This window comes from Lontra canadensis, unplaced genomic scaffold (assembly GCF_010015895.1).
Source record: "Lontra canadensis isolate GAN:19392208 unplaced genomic scaffold, GSC_riverotter_1.0 scaffold45, whole genome shotgun sequence".
In the NCBI taxonomy this organism is placed as follows: Eukaryota; Metazoa; Chordata; class Mammalia; order Carnivora; family Mustelidae; genus Lontra; species Lontra canadensis.
The window spans coordinates 6,626,295-6,642,243 of NW_022631039.1; the positions used below are offsets into that span (position 1 = coordinate 6,626,295).

Genomic DNA, 15,949 nt, shown 5'->3' on the forward strand with positions numbered 1-15,949 from the left:
CCACGCTTCCTTTATGCAGGCTGCTGGCCCCCCGCTCCCTGCAGGCCCGGCTCTCCTCTCCGGCAGCGCCTTCGGGGCCCACAGGGCCCACAAAACCCCAGGGAGAGCAGAAGAGACCCTCCCGCATGAGGCGAGCCCCCTACCGCACCAGCAAAGGGGACAGAAGCCCCTGCCGGGCCAGGGGCACCGGAGGGAGCCGGGCAGGCAGGCCCAGACTCATTCTTTCTTGCTCCCACGCCTCTGACTGTGGAATTTCTGGTGCACGACCCGCAGGGTGGTGAAGAAGTTGCCGAGGAAGAGGAGGAGGAAGGGGAAGCCGCACATGAGCACCTGGGGGAGGAAGCGGGGGGAGGAAGCGGGGTGAGGACGGGGCCAGGCGGCCCTTGCGGCGTCCCCGCCCCCCCAGCCCAGGGCCCCGGGCTCACCTGCCACTCCTTGCACTCGGGGTCCCGGGCCAGGCTGAACAAAGTCAGCGCGTTGAAAAGCTGCCAGAACTGGGAGGGATGGAGGGTTTCAGACCGAAGCCCATGCCCGCGACGGCCCACAGCCAGCGCCGGGGACGCCGGCCGGACGCACGGGGCGGGGGCCGGGCAGAGACAACTTACGTGTCCGAAGAAGAGAAAGGGCAGCAGGAAGGTGAGGCCGCGCCACATCCAGGACTGGAAGCCCTCTGCGGGGGGAGGGGCGGACACGGTCTCAGCCCCGCGTGGTCGGGAAAGGCCCCCGTCAGGATGCCCGGGAGCGGAGGCTGCGCCCGACTCACCCACAGTGAGGTCCATGGTGTGCCTCTCGCCCAAGGCCCGCAGGCGGTATAGACAGCCGCTCTGGTAGTAGTACTGCAGGAACTGCACGAAGCCTGGGGCCGGGGAGCAGCGGAACTGGGCTGGGGCCCGAAGTGCCCACCGCGCCCCCAGCCTGCTCCCTGTGGGTGGGGGTTCCCGTGGAGCAGGGCCCCCCGAGACACTCACTCTGGTACATGGAGAAGGACAAGAACTGGCTCCGGAACTTCTGGTACATGAGGCCATCGGGCCTAAGGCAGAAAGCGGAGAAAAGGGCAGGAAGCTCAGGCACACCCTGTGTCTGCCCCGCGCTCCCCCGCACCCCAACCCCCACGCCCCGGGAGCCAGTCTGGACACTCACCACGTCAGCATGACTCCCGACAAGAAAGTGGACACGTAGTGATGGAAAACCCACCAGCCTTTGATCCTGTAGTGGGGAGCGGCTGTCACTCCCGTCCCCTCGGCCCCGAGGATCGGAGCTCGGGGACGGGATGCCAGGCTGTGGTGGGAGGAAGCCAGTCCCCCGAGGCCCGCGGCCCCCCGCCTCCCCGGGTGGCTCCGGCGGCCCCCCCAACCGCCCCGGAGCAGGCCCGGCCCCGGCCTCGCGCACCGGGAGCCGTTGTTGATGAGAATGCTCTCGCGGATGGTGAGCGTGCAGTAGTACCAGACCAGCAGGAAGTTGAAGGCGGCGTCCGTCACCCTGCGGAGGGCACAGAGGGTGGGCGCCGGCGCCGGCAGGGACCGGGGTGGGGCCCCGAGCGGCAGGACACCCACCTGGAGTTGAGGAGGAAGCGGCAGGTGAAGGAGATGAGGATGAGGATGATGGTGAGGTAGAGCTTGAACTTCTCGTACTCGTCCTTGTAGGCGAACCTGGGTGGGCGCACACCCGGGGCACAGGCTGGGGTGCTGGCGGGGCCCACCCCGCCTCCGCCCAGAGGGAAGCTCCTGGTCCGGACGGGCTTCCGCAGGCGACTCGGGGCCAGCACCCCAGGGCCGAGCCCGGGAAGCGGGAGGCAGAACGGCAAGGACCCGGGAGGGTGGGGCGCAGGGTTGGGACATCCACTTACTTAGCCTGCTTGCTCAGGAGTGTCACGTTGACATTGCCCAGGACCAGGCTCAGGTACAACCTGCGGGAGGGGGACACCAGGTAAGGAGAGGGCCCCACTGAGGGGAAAGCCAGTGGCACAGACCGGGGCGGGGGGGGCCACCAGCTTTACCCTGACGCCCCCAGCAGCTTAAGGCTCTGAACCTGGGGGGCAGTGCAGACCGGCTCCACAGGAAGGAAACATGGGGGCACAGCCTTTCTGCCGGCTCCCCAGGCCTGCTCCTGGGTAAACCAACATCTCCTCCCTTGTCTTCCTCCCAACCCCCAGCAGCCCACCAAAGGGCCTCCAGGGCGGCCGGGCTTTCCCACCCGTGGAAGCTGGGCGCATAGCTCCTATGGCCCCCATGGGCCTGGGTGGGACTCGGTGGCTGTGTGCACGCCCACCCCAGGGTTCCCATGGTCTCTGGGAACCTTCTGCCCTGAGTGCACCGGGGGACCTGCACCAGGGCCACAGCAGGGCCCCCTCCCAGCCGGGAAGGGCCGCCTCAAACTGCTCGCGCTCTGACCCCGAGTGCCCGGCCTCCCGAGCCGGTTTCACCAGGCAGACCCTGGCCCTCACTGAGGCTTCCAGGCCCCCCAACCCTGGTCTCCTTTCCCGAGCCAGCCGAGTTCCCAGGGCCCCCTTCCGCGGCAGCCACTTTCTTGTCCACCCGACCACCCCCAGCCTCCTGCCGCCATCACTCCCACCGACGGAGCCCATCTGGCCAGACGAACCCCAAGAGGCGACCATGTCCCACGTGTGCACGACATGGCGCACCCGCACGTGACCTCTTGCTCCCCCTCGGGCTGGGGGCACAGGTTCAGAGCGGTTAAGGGACTTGTCCCAGGCTGCGAAGAGACGATGAGGTACAGCAGGCACTTGGCCCAGCCGCCTCTCAGCGTCGCCACCGGCTCCCTACACCATCCCCGCAGAGACCTTGTCAAACCCTCCCTCCAGGCTGACATCTCTGGGGGGCGGGGGGACCCTCCTCAGCGGCTTGAAACACTCTCCCACTGCAAGTGAGAAGGGCCCATGCCCTGCCCTTCCCACCTCCCCAGGGGTTTCCCTTTGCTGGGTCTGTGCTCCAAGGGCCCTGGCCCCGGCTCTCAGCAGGGAAAGGTGCTCCAGTCTTCCCTGGGTACCGAGTAACACCAACCCCCGAGCATCCGCTTCTGCTCACGGCTGAGCTTCTGAAGAGCTGCTGCACTCGCCTGGCCCCCCAGCTCTCTGTCCCCCCATTAGCAACCTCCACCGTCCCGTGAAGCGCTCCTCCCCCGGACTCCCCGGAGACGCTGTCCCTCCTGTGCGGCTCTTGACCGCCCGGGCCGTCTGATCTGGGGCTACTGGCCACCCCTTACCCCTGTCGTCCCCAGGGACATGGCCCTTCGCGGCCGTCTTACTGCCCCAGGCCTCCGCTGGGTGATTTTTACTCACCCTAGGGTTGTGCACTGGCCCCTGCCATCCCCCTCGGTGACTGTGGCTGACCTGAGGGTCGCTCTGCCCAGCCTGCTGGGCCCGAAGCCGGGCTTCGCCTCCTGTCTCATCACCACCTGCCACCCTGAGCTCTGGCCACACGCGCGGTTTCCACCCTCCCGCGCCTGCCAGGCTCCCTCCTCGATCCTCTCTGCTCTCCCTGACCTCCAAGCTGGCCGAGGCGTCCCTCACTGCGCTCCTCCACTCCCTGTCCTTCCGCCACAAAACCCCCATCTCCGGGAGCTGTCCCCACCGCCCGAGCTGTCCCCAGCCTGACTGCCCGGCCTCCGGCGGGTGCAGGCACCATCTGCTGGCTGAGGGACGGAGCAGACGAACCCACGCTTCAGGCGGCCCTCCCAGGGGCATCTGCGCGCTGGGCTTGGGGGAAAGGGGTCTCACCCATTCTTCTTGGGCAAATAGGCCTCCATGTCGAAGAAGAGGCCCTGGCGCTCCTTGATCTGGTTCTCCAGCTCCTGGGCAGCCTCCCTGGCCCCCGACTGCAGGGAGGGTTTGCATCTAGGTGGGGGCACGGAAGCCAGAGTCGGAGCGGCCCCCCTTCCCCTGGGGTATCACACAGGACACCTGCGGGGCAGGAGGTGAACGTGGCCCCCCGGGGCGTGGGGAGGGGAGAGGGGAGAAGCCATGCCCCGGGACACGCAGGCGTCAGTGCCTGCTCTCCGCCCACCACAGATCTGACCCCCAGCCCCAGCCCTAGGCCAGGGGGTATGGAGGCTTGGGGGGCCATGGGGGAGGGGGGTCCTCACTTTTTCAGGACGAGAGCGAGCTCCTGGAGCTGCTTCTTCTGCCGAGCGATGGCGCCGGTACAGCCGTTCTGCAGCTTGGTCAGCTCCTCCAGCTTCAGGCGGTACAGCCGGTGGGTCTCCTGGGGAGGGGCAGGGGGCCAGAGCGAGCTGGGGGCCGGCCCGGTAGAGGGCGGGGCTCCCCGGGGGCGTCTGAGCGGGAAAGGAGTCAGCCAGCCGAGGGACCCCGAGATCGCCGTCTCCCCGAGGCAGGCCAGGAGAGGGGGCTCCGCCTGCAAGCCCGGAAGCTCTCACAGCACCCCATCCCGGAAACAGACCAGGTCCCAGAAGCTTTGCTGCGTCCCCACCCCTCTCTGTCCCACCCGGAGTCTGGATTCCAGGCTCAAGGGTCTGCCTTCTGGACCAGTCCCGCTGCCTGAAGCCACTGTGGATCTCTCAGATCCTCCTGCCTGCCCAGCCTGCTGGTGCAGGGGGAGCCGGGGCTGTCCCAGCAGCCTGCCTCCCGGGTTAAAGGTCATCAGGCTTCAGCCCTTAGAACTCCTGCCGTGGAGACCAGTCCTTTTACCCCTCCCCCCGCACCTTTGGCCCAAAGACTCCCAGAGCACTTTGCCCTGGTGGGTCAGTTTCCAGAGGAGCAGCCTGGAGACAACCAGGGGCGGTGCGAAGAAGGTCAGGCCGGGGTGGCCAGGCTGGGAAGTAGGTCTGCCCGGCCCGGCACTCGGGCAGGAGCAGTAGCCTTAGCAGCCTTGGTCAGGCCTGGGGGCGGCAGGAAGGGGCTGGAAGCGGCCCAGGAAAGAGAAAGGCAGGACGAGCCCACAGCTGTCTGGGCTCTGTCCTTCCCAGGTCTTGTTTCTCATGCTCTGAAGGGGCCACCACGCCCCGTAAAAACCCAACACGGGCCACATCTGTCTGCCAACCACTTCTCTCCTGTCTGAGACCAGCCAAGCGGTCTCCCTGCTGCCTCCCCACAGAACCGCAGGGTCCACACGAGCCAGATCCCCACGGTTCCTCCCGTGGCTCCCTGGCGGCATCCGAAAGGTTCCTACCCGGCCCAGGCCCCTGAGCTCCCTGGAGGGTCTGGCCCACCCGCTTCTCCCCTCGCTCTCCTTCCAGCGGCCACACAACCCTGCCTCGGCGGGTGCTGTCCTTCACCCTGGACGGGCACCGCCCCCACCCAGGCATTTGCCCTGGACACTCGCCCTGGCTGGGCCGGGCCCTCCGGACCGCTCCCCCTCCGGACCGCTCCCTCGCCGCACTCAGCCCAGACCCCAGCGCTGCCCCAGGGCGGCTCCAGCCACGCCGGCGCCCCCAGCATGTTTGCTGAGTGACTGACCCAAGACTGGGCCGGGCCGGCTTCGACTCAGGCGGCCACTCTCCTGGGAGAGGACGGGGCTGGGTCAGGGCCGCTTTCCGGGGCCTCCACGAAGGCCCCAGGTGCGCCAGGCTCCGCAGGTTTCCGCTGGGGTCGCGGCCGTGGGGGCTGCGCCGGACACGGAACCCAGGCCGAGGGGAGGGTCCGGCTAGGACCACCAGGACCCGGGGCCTCGCCACCCTCTGGAGCGACGCCAGGGTCCACGACCCTTGACCCCAAGCCCCCCACTACCTGACCCGCGGCTGCCCGACCCTTGACCTCGAGCCAGAGAGCCACAGCTCAGGGCCTCTGGGCGCCCGCACCGGCACTCACCTGGATGCTCTGGAAGTCCTGCTGCAGCTCCTCCCAGTCCCGCAGGCAGTCCCCCAGCGGGCCCGGGGCCGGGAGATGCATGGCTGCCGGGCCACGCGCCGGCAAGCCGAGTCGAGGACCGCGCCGCAACCCCGGCCCGCCCGAGTAGCCTCCACCGCCTCCGCCGCCGCCCCCGACCGCTTCCGGGCTCGCGCCGCCGCCGCCACCAATGGGAAAAGGCCTGCGGCCGCCAGCGCACTAACCCCGCCCCCGGCCCCGAGCCAATCGGGGCCCTGGGCGGGGCCAGGGCGGGGCCAAGGGCAGCAGGGGGCACTCACCCCGCGGTGCTCGGCGGGCGCGGGGCTGCGCGGGTCGTGCCAGCCGCGTGCAACGGCCCACAGAGCGCCGGCCCGTCGTGCTGGCAGTAAACCGAGGCGCACGGAGGTGACCCCTGCCTCGAAGACTCTCGTCCTTGGGAAAGCGGAGCCTCTGCAGGGGGAGGATTCTGAACCTCTCCTCTACGGAGGCCGCCGGTCGCCCTGACCCCAGGCTCGCCGCGGCGGATCTTCCAGAGCCAGCAGACGGCTGGGCCTAACGCACAAGCTATTCCACATCTTGCCCCTGACGGAAACTTTCCACGGCTCTGCCCTGGAGCCCCCAACCCACAGAGCCATCGCTTGCAGCCTTCCCAGTCTCTGTCCAGGCTCCTGTTCTAACTGATCCCAAGCCTGAGTCCACGGGACAAGCCTTACCTTAGAGCAAAACCCCACTCCTTGAGGGCTTGGGCTTCCATGGGGGAGGGGGGGGACCCCCCCCCCCCCCCCGCAAAGAGTCCTGGGAGGGAAGATGACCTTCACCTCTATGTCCCTCCCCAGCTGCACGCAGGGGGCAGGGAGTGTCTGCTGAATGACATGGGCATCCTAAATTCCCTGTCAGTCCCATCCTCTGCCCTCTCCCTCTGTGCAGCCAGCACTGGGAAGTGCATTCTGAAGAAAATTCCCTTTAAGACCTGAGGAATTTCTAGAAACAGGGGTGTAGGAGATAGGAGGGGTGGAAATCTCTTCTTGAGGAACCCAGCCAGGAGGAAACGATTTGGGAGGAAGGAAAGGAAATCTGAACATGGCTTCAACCGGCAGAGTGGTGGGGAGGGCTGGGACCCGGGGTGAGACAAGACTGTATTTGTGCCAGGAGCCTCCCAGAGCTGCGGAGCCTGGCACCTGGGCCAAGGCTGGGCCTGGCGGATCTCCACCCCTGCACAGGCACTTTGACAGCCTGTGAGCCAACCGAAGGCAGGGGGAAACCTTGGGAGCTCCTCCCAGCCAGCCTCTGAAGGTCATGGGGGCACGTGGGAGGGCTGACGCTCTTCCAGAAGCAGCCTCCATCAAGCGGCGGGGGTGGGCCGGGAAAACCCTGGGACGGGGGTTCTCGCAGAGTCTGGGCAGAGAACACCGGCTCCGGGGTGTGGACAAGGAGTCCAAGAAGAACTGCAAGAGGCTGACACAGGACTCCAGGCGGCAAAGGCCTTCTCTTTCCACACCAACCCGGCTACACGGCCTGGCCCACTACCCCCGGGAGGCCCTCAGGACCCGGAGCTGGACCACAGAGAAGATCAGTAGAGCGGATCCAAGATGTCTGTGACAGAGTCTCCGAGGATGACCTTCTCCCACTCGGACAGCTGAGCCACCAAGCTCTGGCTGGGATGCACGTTGTTTTTGCACTTCTTGACATGGGCCCAGGACTTCTGTCAATGCAAGGAGGAGAAAGCTGACTTCAGGATGGGACCGGGGCCTTTCCACCTACATACAGCCCAGAGGCCAGCAGCATGGCTTTGTGGCAGGACACAGAGGCAGCAGCAGGCCAGCGCTGATGCAAGAGTCGTGGGAGCCACTCTGTCTTGAGCAAGTCCCTCTGCTGCTGGACACGGACTCAGGGACCCCTCCTGCTTCAGATGGCCCCTGTGAAGCTTCAGATAACATGGGTGAAAACTCCCGTGGGCAGGAGCGCACCGTGGCCGTGCCCGGCACACAATGCGACCTCAACAAAGGTTTGCACTGTGAACGGATAAATTCACGGGAACGGGAAGAGCACTGTGAGGGGAATTCTCCAAAGGAGGGAAACTGAAGCCGCTTGCTTTCAAGTGTCCACCTTAAAACACAGGAAGGAAGAGGACAAGCCAGTCTCCATCTAGACTGAAGACAGAGGAAAAAGGAAAAGGTCAAAGCGGGGCCTCAGCAAATGAGGAAGAGAAAAATGCACCCAAACATAATAAAGGCCATAGACGTCAAGCCCACGGATAACATACTGGTGCAAGATGGAAAGCTTTTCCTCTAAGATCAGGAAAAAGACAAGGATGCCCGCTTTTATCACTTCTGCTTAACATTATACTAGAAGTCCTAACCACCGAAGGAAGGAAGGGAGACAGGAAGGAAGTGGGGAAAGGAGAGAGGGAGGGAGGGCAACAGGAAGTCCAAATTGGAGAAGTAAAATTACCTGTTTGCAGATGACATGGCTGTATGTGTAGAAAACCTTTAAAGATTACACTGAAACAAAAATCTGTCAGAATAAATGAATTTAGCGGTGTTGCCCCATTATGAAATCCCACACTCCAAATCAGTTGCATTTGTGTACATTAATGATGAAATCTCAAAAGTCAATTAAGAACACAATTCCACTTACAATGGCATCGAAAGGAATCCGATACTTAGGAATAAACTTAACCAAGGAGGTAAAAGACCCGTACCCTGAAAATTACGAAGCATGGTTGGAAGAAACTTAAAAAGACACAAATAAATGGGAAGACATCCTCTGTACGTGGCTCGGAAGACGGCACTGTTAGGATGCCAGGACTAACCAAAGCCTCTGTAGATTTAACGCAGTCTCTACCAGATCCCAACAGCATTTCTTGCAGAAACTGAGAAACCCATCCTAAAACTCATATGGAATCGCAAGAGACCCCAAATGCCAAAACAATCTTGAAAAAGGGGAACGGCACTGGAATGCTCATACTTCCTGATTTCAAATCTCTGAAGTTATTACAAAACTACAGTGATCGAAACAGTGCGGTGTTGGCATAAAGACGGACATTTAGACCAAAGGAACAGGACAGACGGCCCAGAAATAAGCCCTTGCGTGTATGGCCAAATGCCTTGAATGAGAGTGCCAAAACCGCTGGGAGGAGAAAGGACAGTCTTGTCAACAAACGATGCTGGGAAAGCTTGAAATCCACACACAGAAGAGCCAAGCTGGACCCCTATCTCACAGCATGTGCAAAAATCAAAATGATTGAAGACTTAAATGTGAGAGCTTAAACTATAAAAATCCTAGATAAAAACATAGCAGAAATGCTTTATAAGTTGGATTTGGCAATGATTTCTCTAAAACATCAAAAGCACAGGTGATTAAAAAATGGGCAAATTGGGACGCCTGGGAGGCTCAGTCGGTTAAGCCTCTGCCTTCGGCTCCAGTCATGATCCCAGGGAGCCTGCTTCCCCCCACCCCCTGCCTGCCTCTCTGCCTGCTTGTGCTCTCTCTCTCTCTGACAAATAAATTTTCTTAAAAATCTTAAAAAAAAAAAAAAAAGGAGAAGTGGACTACATCAAAATAACGAACTTCTGCTTAGTCTCGGGAAACAAGCAGAAGGTTGCTGGGGGGTGGGGGGAGGGATGGGGTGGCTGGTGATGGACATTGGGGAGGGTATGTGCTACGGTGAGTGCTGTGAATTTTGTAACTGATGAATCACAAACCTGCACCCCTGAAGCAAATAATACATTATATGTTCATTTTAAAACTTTAAAAATAACAAACTTCTATGCATCAAAAGACATGATCCAGAGTGAAAAGGCAGCCACAGGATAGGAGGAAACATTCCCAAATCATGTATCTGATTTACGTTCAGGTGTTCATATGAAGAATATAGAAAGAGCTCCTCAAACTCAACCAAAAAAAGCCAAACAATCCAATTAAAAAATACGCAAAGAACTTGAATAGACATTTCTCCAAAAGACAGATAAATGATCAATAAGCACATAAAAAAATTTGCTCAACACCACTAATCATTAAGGAAATGCAAATCAAAACTACAATGAGATACCACCTCACACCCATGAAGATAATTATTATATTTTTTAAAACCAGAATACAACAAGCATTGGCAAGGGGGTAGAAGAACTTGAACCCTTCTGCACTGTTGGTGGGAATGTAAAATGGTGCAGCCACTATGGAAAAACAGTATGGAAATTCCTCAAAAAATTAAAAATAGACGGGCGCCTGGGTGGCTCAGCTGGCTAAGCGTCTGCCTTCGGCTCAGGTCATTTTCCCAGGGTCTTGGGATCGAGCCCCCGCAGCAGGCTCTCTGCTCAGCGGGAAGCCTGCTTCTGCCTCTTCCTCTTCTCCCTCCCCCTCCATTCACGCTCTGTCTCTGGCTTTCTCTCAAGTAAATAAATAAAATCTTTTTTAAAAAATTAAGAATAGAGATACCATATAATCGAGCTATTTCACTTCCGGGTATCTACCCGAAAGAACTGAACCCAGGGTCTTGAAGAGATGTTAGTACACCCGTATCAGCAGCAGCACTGTTCACAGTGTCTAAAACATGGGGGAACCCAAGCGTCCATCAATGGACGAACAGAAAAACAAAACGTGGCATACACACATCATGGAATATTATTCTGTCTTTAAAAAGAAGGAAATTCTGACACACGCGACAATATGGATTTTCTCAAAAATTATGAGAAGTGATATAAACCAGGCAGCAAAGAGACAAATACTGTATAATCCACCGATAGAAGGAGTCTAGAATAGCTGAAATCACAGACACAGGGAGCAGAACAGTGGTTGCCTGGCTCGGGGGTGGGGAGAACAGGAAGTTACTGTTTAATGGATACAGAATTTGTTTCACAAGACAAGAAGAGTTATGGGGATGGATGATGGTTAGAAAGTACTTAATACCACTGAACTGTACACATTAAAAAAAATGTTTTAGGGACACCTGGATGGCTCAGTCAATTAAGCATCCAACTCTTGGTTTTGGCTCAGGTCATGATCTCAGGGTCATGAGATCAAGCCCCATGTCAGGCTCCACACTCAGTGTGGAGTCTTCTGGAAATTCTCTCTCCCTCTGCCCTGCCCCCCACTTGCACGTGCTCTCTCTCTCTCTAAAATAAATCTTAAAAAAAAAAAAGTGGTTAAGATGCTAAATGTTACATTATGTGTATTTTAACCCAATAAAAAGAGAAAAAAACATGAGATACCAGCTCATACCCATTAGGATGGCTATTATTTAATAAAAAAACAACAACAGAAAATACAAGTGCTGGTAATGATGTGGAGAAACTGGAACCCTTGTGCGCCATTGGTGGGAATGTAAAATGGTGTAACTGGCATGGAAAATAGTATAGTGATTACTCAAAAAAGTAAAAATAGAATTACCATATGATCCAGCAATTCTACTCTGGATATTTACCCAAAATAACTGAAAGCAGGTGGTCAGTGGGGCTTGTGTTTATGGGTTCAACAGCACAGTGGCAAAACAAGAAATAATTCATCTCAGGGCTCAGTGCAAAAGGAGCAAACAGGCATACCTATCTTCTGGTCTTCCCCTGAAAAAGATGTATTTACATATTTTTAAGTCTGCTTCCAATCAGCCTGAATCCAGGTGCAGACTGAGATCCTCCCCTTTAGGGCACTAAAAAGGTCCTGGCAAACCTTCAGCTACTGGAAGCCACTAAGAACAAAGCAAGCTGGTTGGACAATGGGAAAGGTTTGAGAGACAACCATGAACTAGGAAAGGGTTGAACAGAAGGTTCATTTCTGACACCAGGCCAATTCTTCAAAGGTGGCTGTTTTCCCTAATGCATAGAAACCAACAGAATCAAAGAAAATGAAAAACAAAAACAAAAACCAAGAATACAATCAAACGAAAGAAAAAGATAAAATCTCATAAAAACATCTTAATGAAATGGGGACAAGTGATTTACCGGATAAAGAGTTCATGTCATAAAGATGCTCACCGAGTTCCGAAAAACATTGCATGAACAAAATGAGAATTCCAGCTAAGAGAGAGAAAACAAAGAACCAAACAAGTCACAGAGTTGAGGAATACAATAACTGAACTGAAAAAATACAATGGAAAGATTCAACCACAGACACATGAAGTGGAAGAAAAGGTCTGTGGACTGAAAGACAGTGGAGCGGAATCAAAGCAGGAGAAGAAGAGAAGAAAGATGGAAGGAAGGAAGGAAGGAAAAGAAAAAAGAAAAACAGTGAGCATATCTTAAGGGACTTATGGGCAATACCAAGAGAATCAACGTTAACATTACAGGGGTCCCAGAAGGACAAGAAAGAGAAAGGGACGGACAACTTCTCTGAAGAAATAATACTGCATACTTCCCTAGCCTGGAAAAAGGAAATAGATACCCAGAGTCCAAAGAATTCCAAAAAAGAGGCACCCAAAGAGATCCACACCAAGACCTATCACAATTAAATTGTCGAAAGTTAAAGACAAGGAGGGAATCTTAAGAGCAACAAGGGAAAAACAACTTGGTACACACGAGGGAAGCCCCAATAAACTCTCAGCAGATTTTCAGCAGAAACCCTGCAGGTCAGAAGGAAGTGAGGGGATATATTCAAAGTGCTGAAAGAAAAAAATCTGCCCACCAAGAATACTCTACAGAGGGGCACCTGGGTGGCTCAGTGGGTTAAGCCTCTGCCTTCGGCTCGGGTCATGATCCCAGGGTCCTGGGATCGAACCCCACATCGGGCTCTCTGCTCAGCAGGGAGCCTGCTCCCACCACCCCGCCTGCCTCTCTGCCTACTTGTGCTCTCTCTGTCAAATAAATAAATAAATAAATAAAATCTTAAAAAAAAAAAAAAGAGTTGAAGATGTTAATCACCTCTAGACCAGCTTTACTGGTCTTTACTTCTTTAGGCTGAAATGAAATGGCACTGACTAGTATCAGGAAAACAGACACCATAAATATCACTGATAAAGTAAAATTCAGAATAATCTAATGTAGAGGTGGTGGGTTCACTTATAAATCTAGCATGAAGGTTAAAAGACAAAAATAGTATAAACAGCTGTAACTCCAATAATTCTGTAATGACATAAAAGACAAAAAGATGTAGAGTAGGACATCGAAACCACAAAACGTGGGGGCTGGGGAGTAAAAGTGCAGAGCTTTAGACTGTGTGCAAACTTAAGTTGTTATCAACTGAAGACACACTGTTATAAGTTGTTTTATATAAGTCTCAAAACCTATAATAGATACACAAAAGATAAAGGAATAAGCATTCCACTATGGAAAAACCACCAAATCACAAAGGAGGAGTGCAAGAGAAGGAAAAAAGGAATTACAGACACAGCCAAAAAACAGCTACGAAATGGCAGTAAGTCCATACCTACCAATAATTACCTTAAATGTGAATGGACTAAATTCTCTAATCAAAAAAAACAGAGGGACTAAATGACGACGATGTCCCATCTATATGCTGCCTAAGACACTCCAGATGTTCAGACACACACAGACTGAAAGCAAAGGGACGGCAAAAGATATTCCATGCAAATGGAAACCAGAAGAAAGCTGGGGCTGCTATACTTATATCAGAAAAAATAGACCTTAGGGAGCCTGGGTGACTCAGTCAGTTAAGCTTCTGCCTTTGGCTCGGGTCACGATCCCAGAGTCCTGGGATCCAGTCCCACATCAGGCTCCCTGCTCAACAGGAATCCTGCTTCTCCCTCTGCCCGCTGCTCGCTCTCTTTCTCTCTCTCTGACAAATACATAAATAAAATCTTAAAAAAAAAAAAAAAGAAAAAGAAAAAATAGACTTAAAGACTGTAATACGAGACAAAGAATGTCATTATGTAATGATAAATTCAACAAAGAGATATAACATTTATAAATATTTATGCACCCAACACAGGAGCACCTAAATATTATATTATATATATATTATATATTAAATATTATATTTACTTTATAGTAAATATTAACAGACCTAAAGAGAGAAATAGACTGCAATATATTAATAGTAGGGGACTTTAATACCCCACTTTCTTTCTTTCTTTTTTAAGATTTTATTTATTTGTTTGAGAGAGAGAGAGCATGAGAGGGGAGAAGGTCAGAGGGAGAAGCAGACTCCCCATGGAGCTGGGAGCCCAATGCAGGACTCGATCCTGGAACTCTGAGATCATGATCCGAGCCAAAGGCAGTCACCTAACCAACTGAGCCACCCAGGTGCCCTAATCCCCCACTTTCATCAACAGATAGGTCATCCAGACAGATAATCAATAAGGGAACACTGGCCTTAAATGATACAATAAACCAGATGGACTTAACAGACATTTACAGAACGTTCCATCCCAAAGCAGTAGAATACACATTCCTCTCAAGTGCACATGGAACCGCCTCTAGGACAGATCAGATGTTAGGCCACAAAACAAATCATAATAAATTTGAGAAGACTGAAATATTATCAAGCATCTTTCCTAGTTTTATGGTATAAAACTACAAAGTGATTATAAGAAAAAATTGGAAAATGCACAAATATATGGATATTACTGAACAACCCATGGGTCAATGAAGAAATCAAAAGAGAAACCAAAAATATCTTGAAGGGTGCCTGGTTGACTCCGTTGGTGGAGCATACAACTCTTAATTTCAGGGTTGTGGGTTCGAGCCCCACACTGGGTATAAGAGATTACTTAGAAATAAAACCTAAGAAAGAAGAAATGAAAAGGAAAGGAAAAGGAAAAGGAAAAGAAAAAAAAGGCCTTAAAGTCTCCATCAAAAAAGCATTAGCACTAATGAACAAATTCAGTAAAGTTACAGGATACAAAATCAATGTACAAAAATCAGGTGCAGAGCACCTGGGTGGCTCAGTGGGTTGAGCCTCTGCCTTCAGCTCAGGTCATGGTCTCAAGGTCCTGGAATGGAGCCCCGCATCGGGCTCTCTGCTCAGCAGTGAGCCTGACTCTCTGCCTACTTGTGATCTCTCTGTCAAATAAATAAATGAATAAAATTTTTAAAAAATCAGGTGCACTTCTATGCATTAAAAATAAACTATCAGAAAGAGAAATTAAGAAAACATTTACAACTGCATCAAAGAGAACAAAATACCTAGGGATAAATTTAACCAAGGGGGTGAAAACCTGTACACTGAAAATTATAAGACATTGATAAAAAGAAACAGAAAGAAATAAATAGAAAGATATTCCATGCTCATGAATTAGAAGAATTAATATTGTTAAAATGTCTGTACTACCCAAAGCCATCTACAGATTTAATATAATCCCTATCAAAATTCCAATGGAATTTTTCACAGAAATAGAACAAACCATCCTTAAACATGTATAGAACCATAAAAGACCCTCAAGTAGCTAGAACAATCTTGAGAAAGAAGAACAAAGCTGGAGGTATCACATCCTGATTTTGAACTATATTATGAAGCTATAGTAATCAAGGCAGTATGGTATGAGCATAAAAATATACACCAAGATCAATGGAACAAAATGATCTAGAAATAAACCCACACATATATTTTCAATTAATTTATATGACTCAGTTGCTAGGTGTCTGCCTTCGGTGCAGGTCATGATCTCAGGGTCCTGGGATGGAGCCCCACATTGGTCTCCCTGCTCAGCGGGAAGCCTGTTTCTTCCTCTCCCACTCCCCCTGCTTGTGTTCCCCCTCCCGCTGTGTCTCTCTCTCTGTCAAATAAATAAATAGACAAATCTTTTTTTAAAAATTATGACAAAGGAGATGAGAATATAGAGTGGGTAAAGATCAGTCTCTTTGATAAATGGCATTGGGAAAGCTGGACAGCCACACGCAAAATAGGGAAACTGGACCATGTCTTACTCCATGCAAAAAATCAACCCCCCAAAAATTAAAGGCTTGAGTGTAAGACCTGAAACCATAGTGCTTGGAAGAAAACATATCCAGTAAGCTCCCTGATATCAATCTTGGTGATGATATTTTGGATTTGATACCAAAAGCAAAAGTAACAAGAACAAAAATAAACAAGTGGGACTACATCAAACTAAAAAGCTTTTACACCATGAAGGAAACCATCAACAAAGTGAAAAGGCAACCTATGGAATGAGAGGAAATATCTGTAAATCACACATCTAATAAGGGGTTAATATCCAATATATATAAAGAACTCTTGCAACCCAATGGGGGGAAAAAATCT

At 53.3% G+C, this 15,949-nt stretch overlaps 2 protein-coding genes across 4 annotated transcripts in view; both read right to left on the reverse strand.

Annotated features, from left to right (window-relative positions):
* Positions 1–58: 58 nt before the first annotated feature.
* TMEM120A (transmembrane protein 120A) lies at positions 59–5,959 on the reverse strand. Its single transcript, XM_032872460.1, has 12 exons — positions 5,783–5,959; positions 4,102–4,220; positions 3,737–3,853; positions 1,847–1,906; positions 1,554–1,649; positions 1,390–1,479; positions 1,141–1,206; positions 969–1,030; positions 764–856; positions 606–670; positions 426–494; positions 59–330 (listed from the first exon to the last, which is right to left on the reverse strand). The coding sequence occupies exons 1-12, from the start codon at positions 5,861–5,863 to the stop codon at positions 217–219; spliced, it is 1,032 nt and encodes a 343-aa protein (XP_032728351.1). The 5' UTR covers positions 5,864–5,959; the 3' UTR covers positions 59–216.
* Positions 5,960–7,159: 1,200 nt separating this feature from the next.
* Positions 7,160–15,949, reverse strand: part of STYXL1 (serine/threonine/tyrosine interacting like 1) — a 62,212-nt gene continuing 53,422 nt past the window's right edge. For all 3 annotated transcript variants that reach the window (XM_032872462.1, XM_032872463.1, XM_032872464.1), the window contains one exon: positions 7,160–7,502. In XM_032872462.1, the coding sequence (XP_032728353.1) occupies positions 7,371–7,502 (132 nt within the window). In that variant the 3' untranslated portion in view covers positions 7,160–7,370. The remainder of the gene's footprint in view (positions 7,503–15,949) is intronic.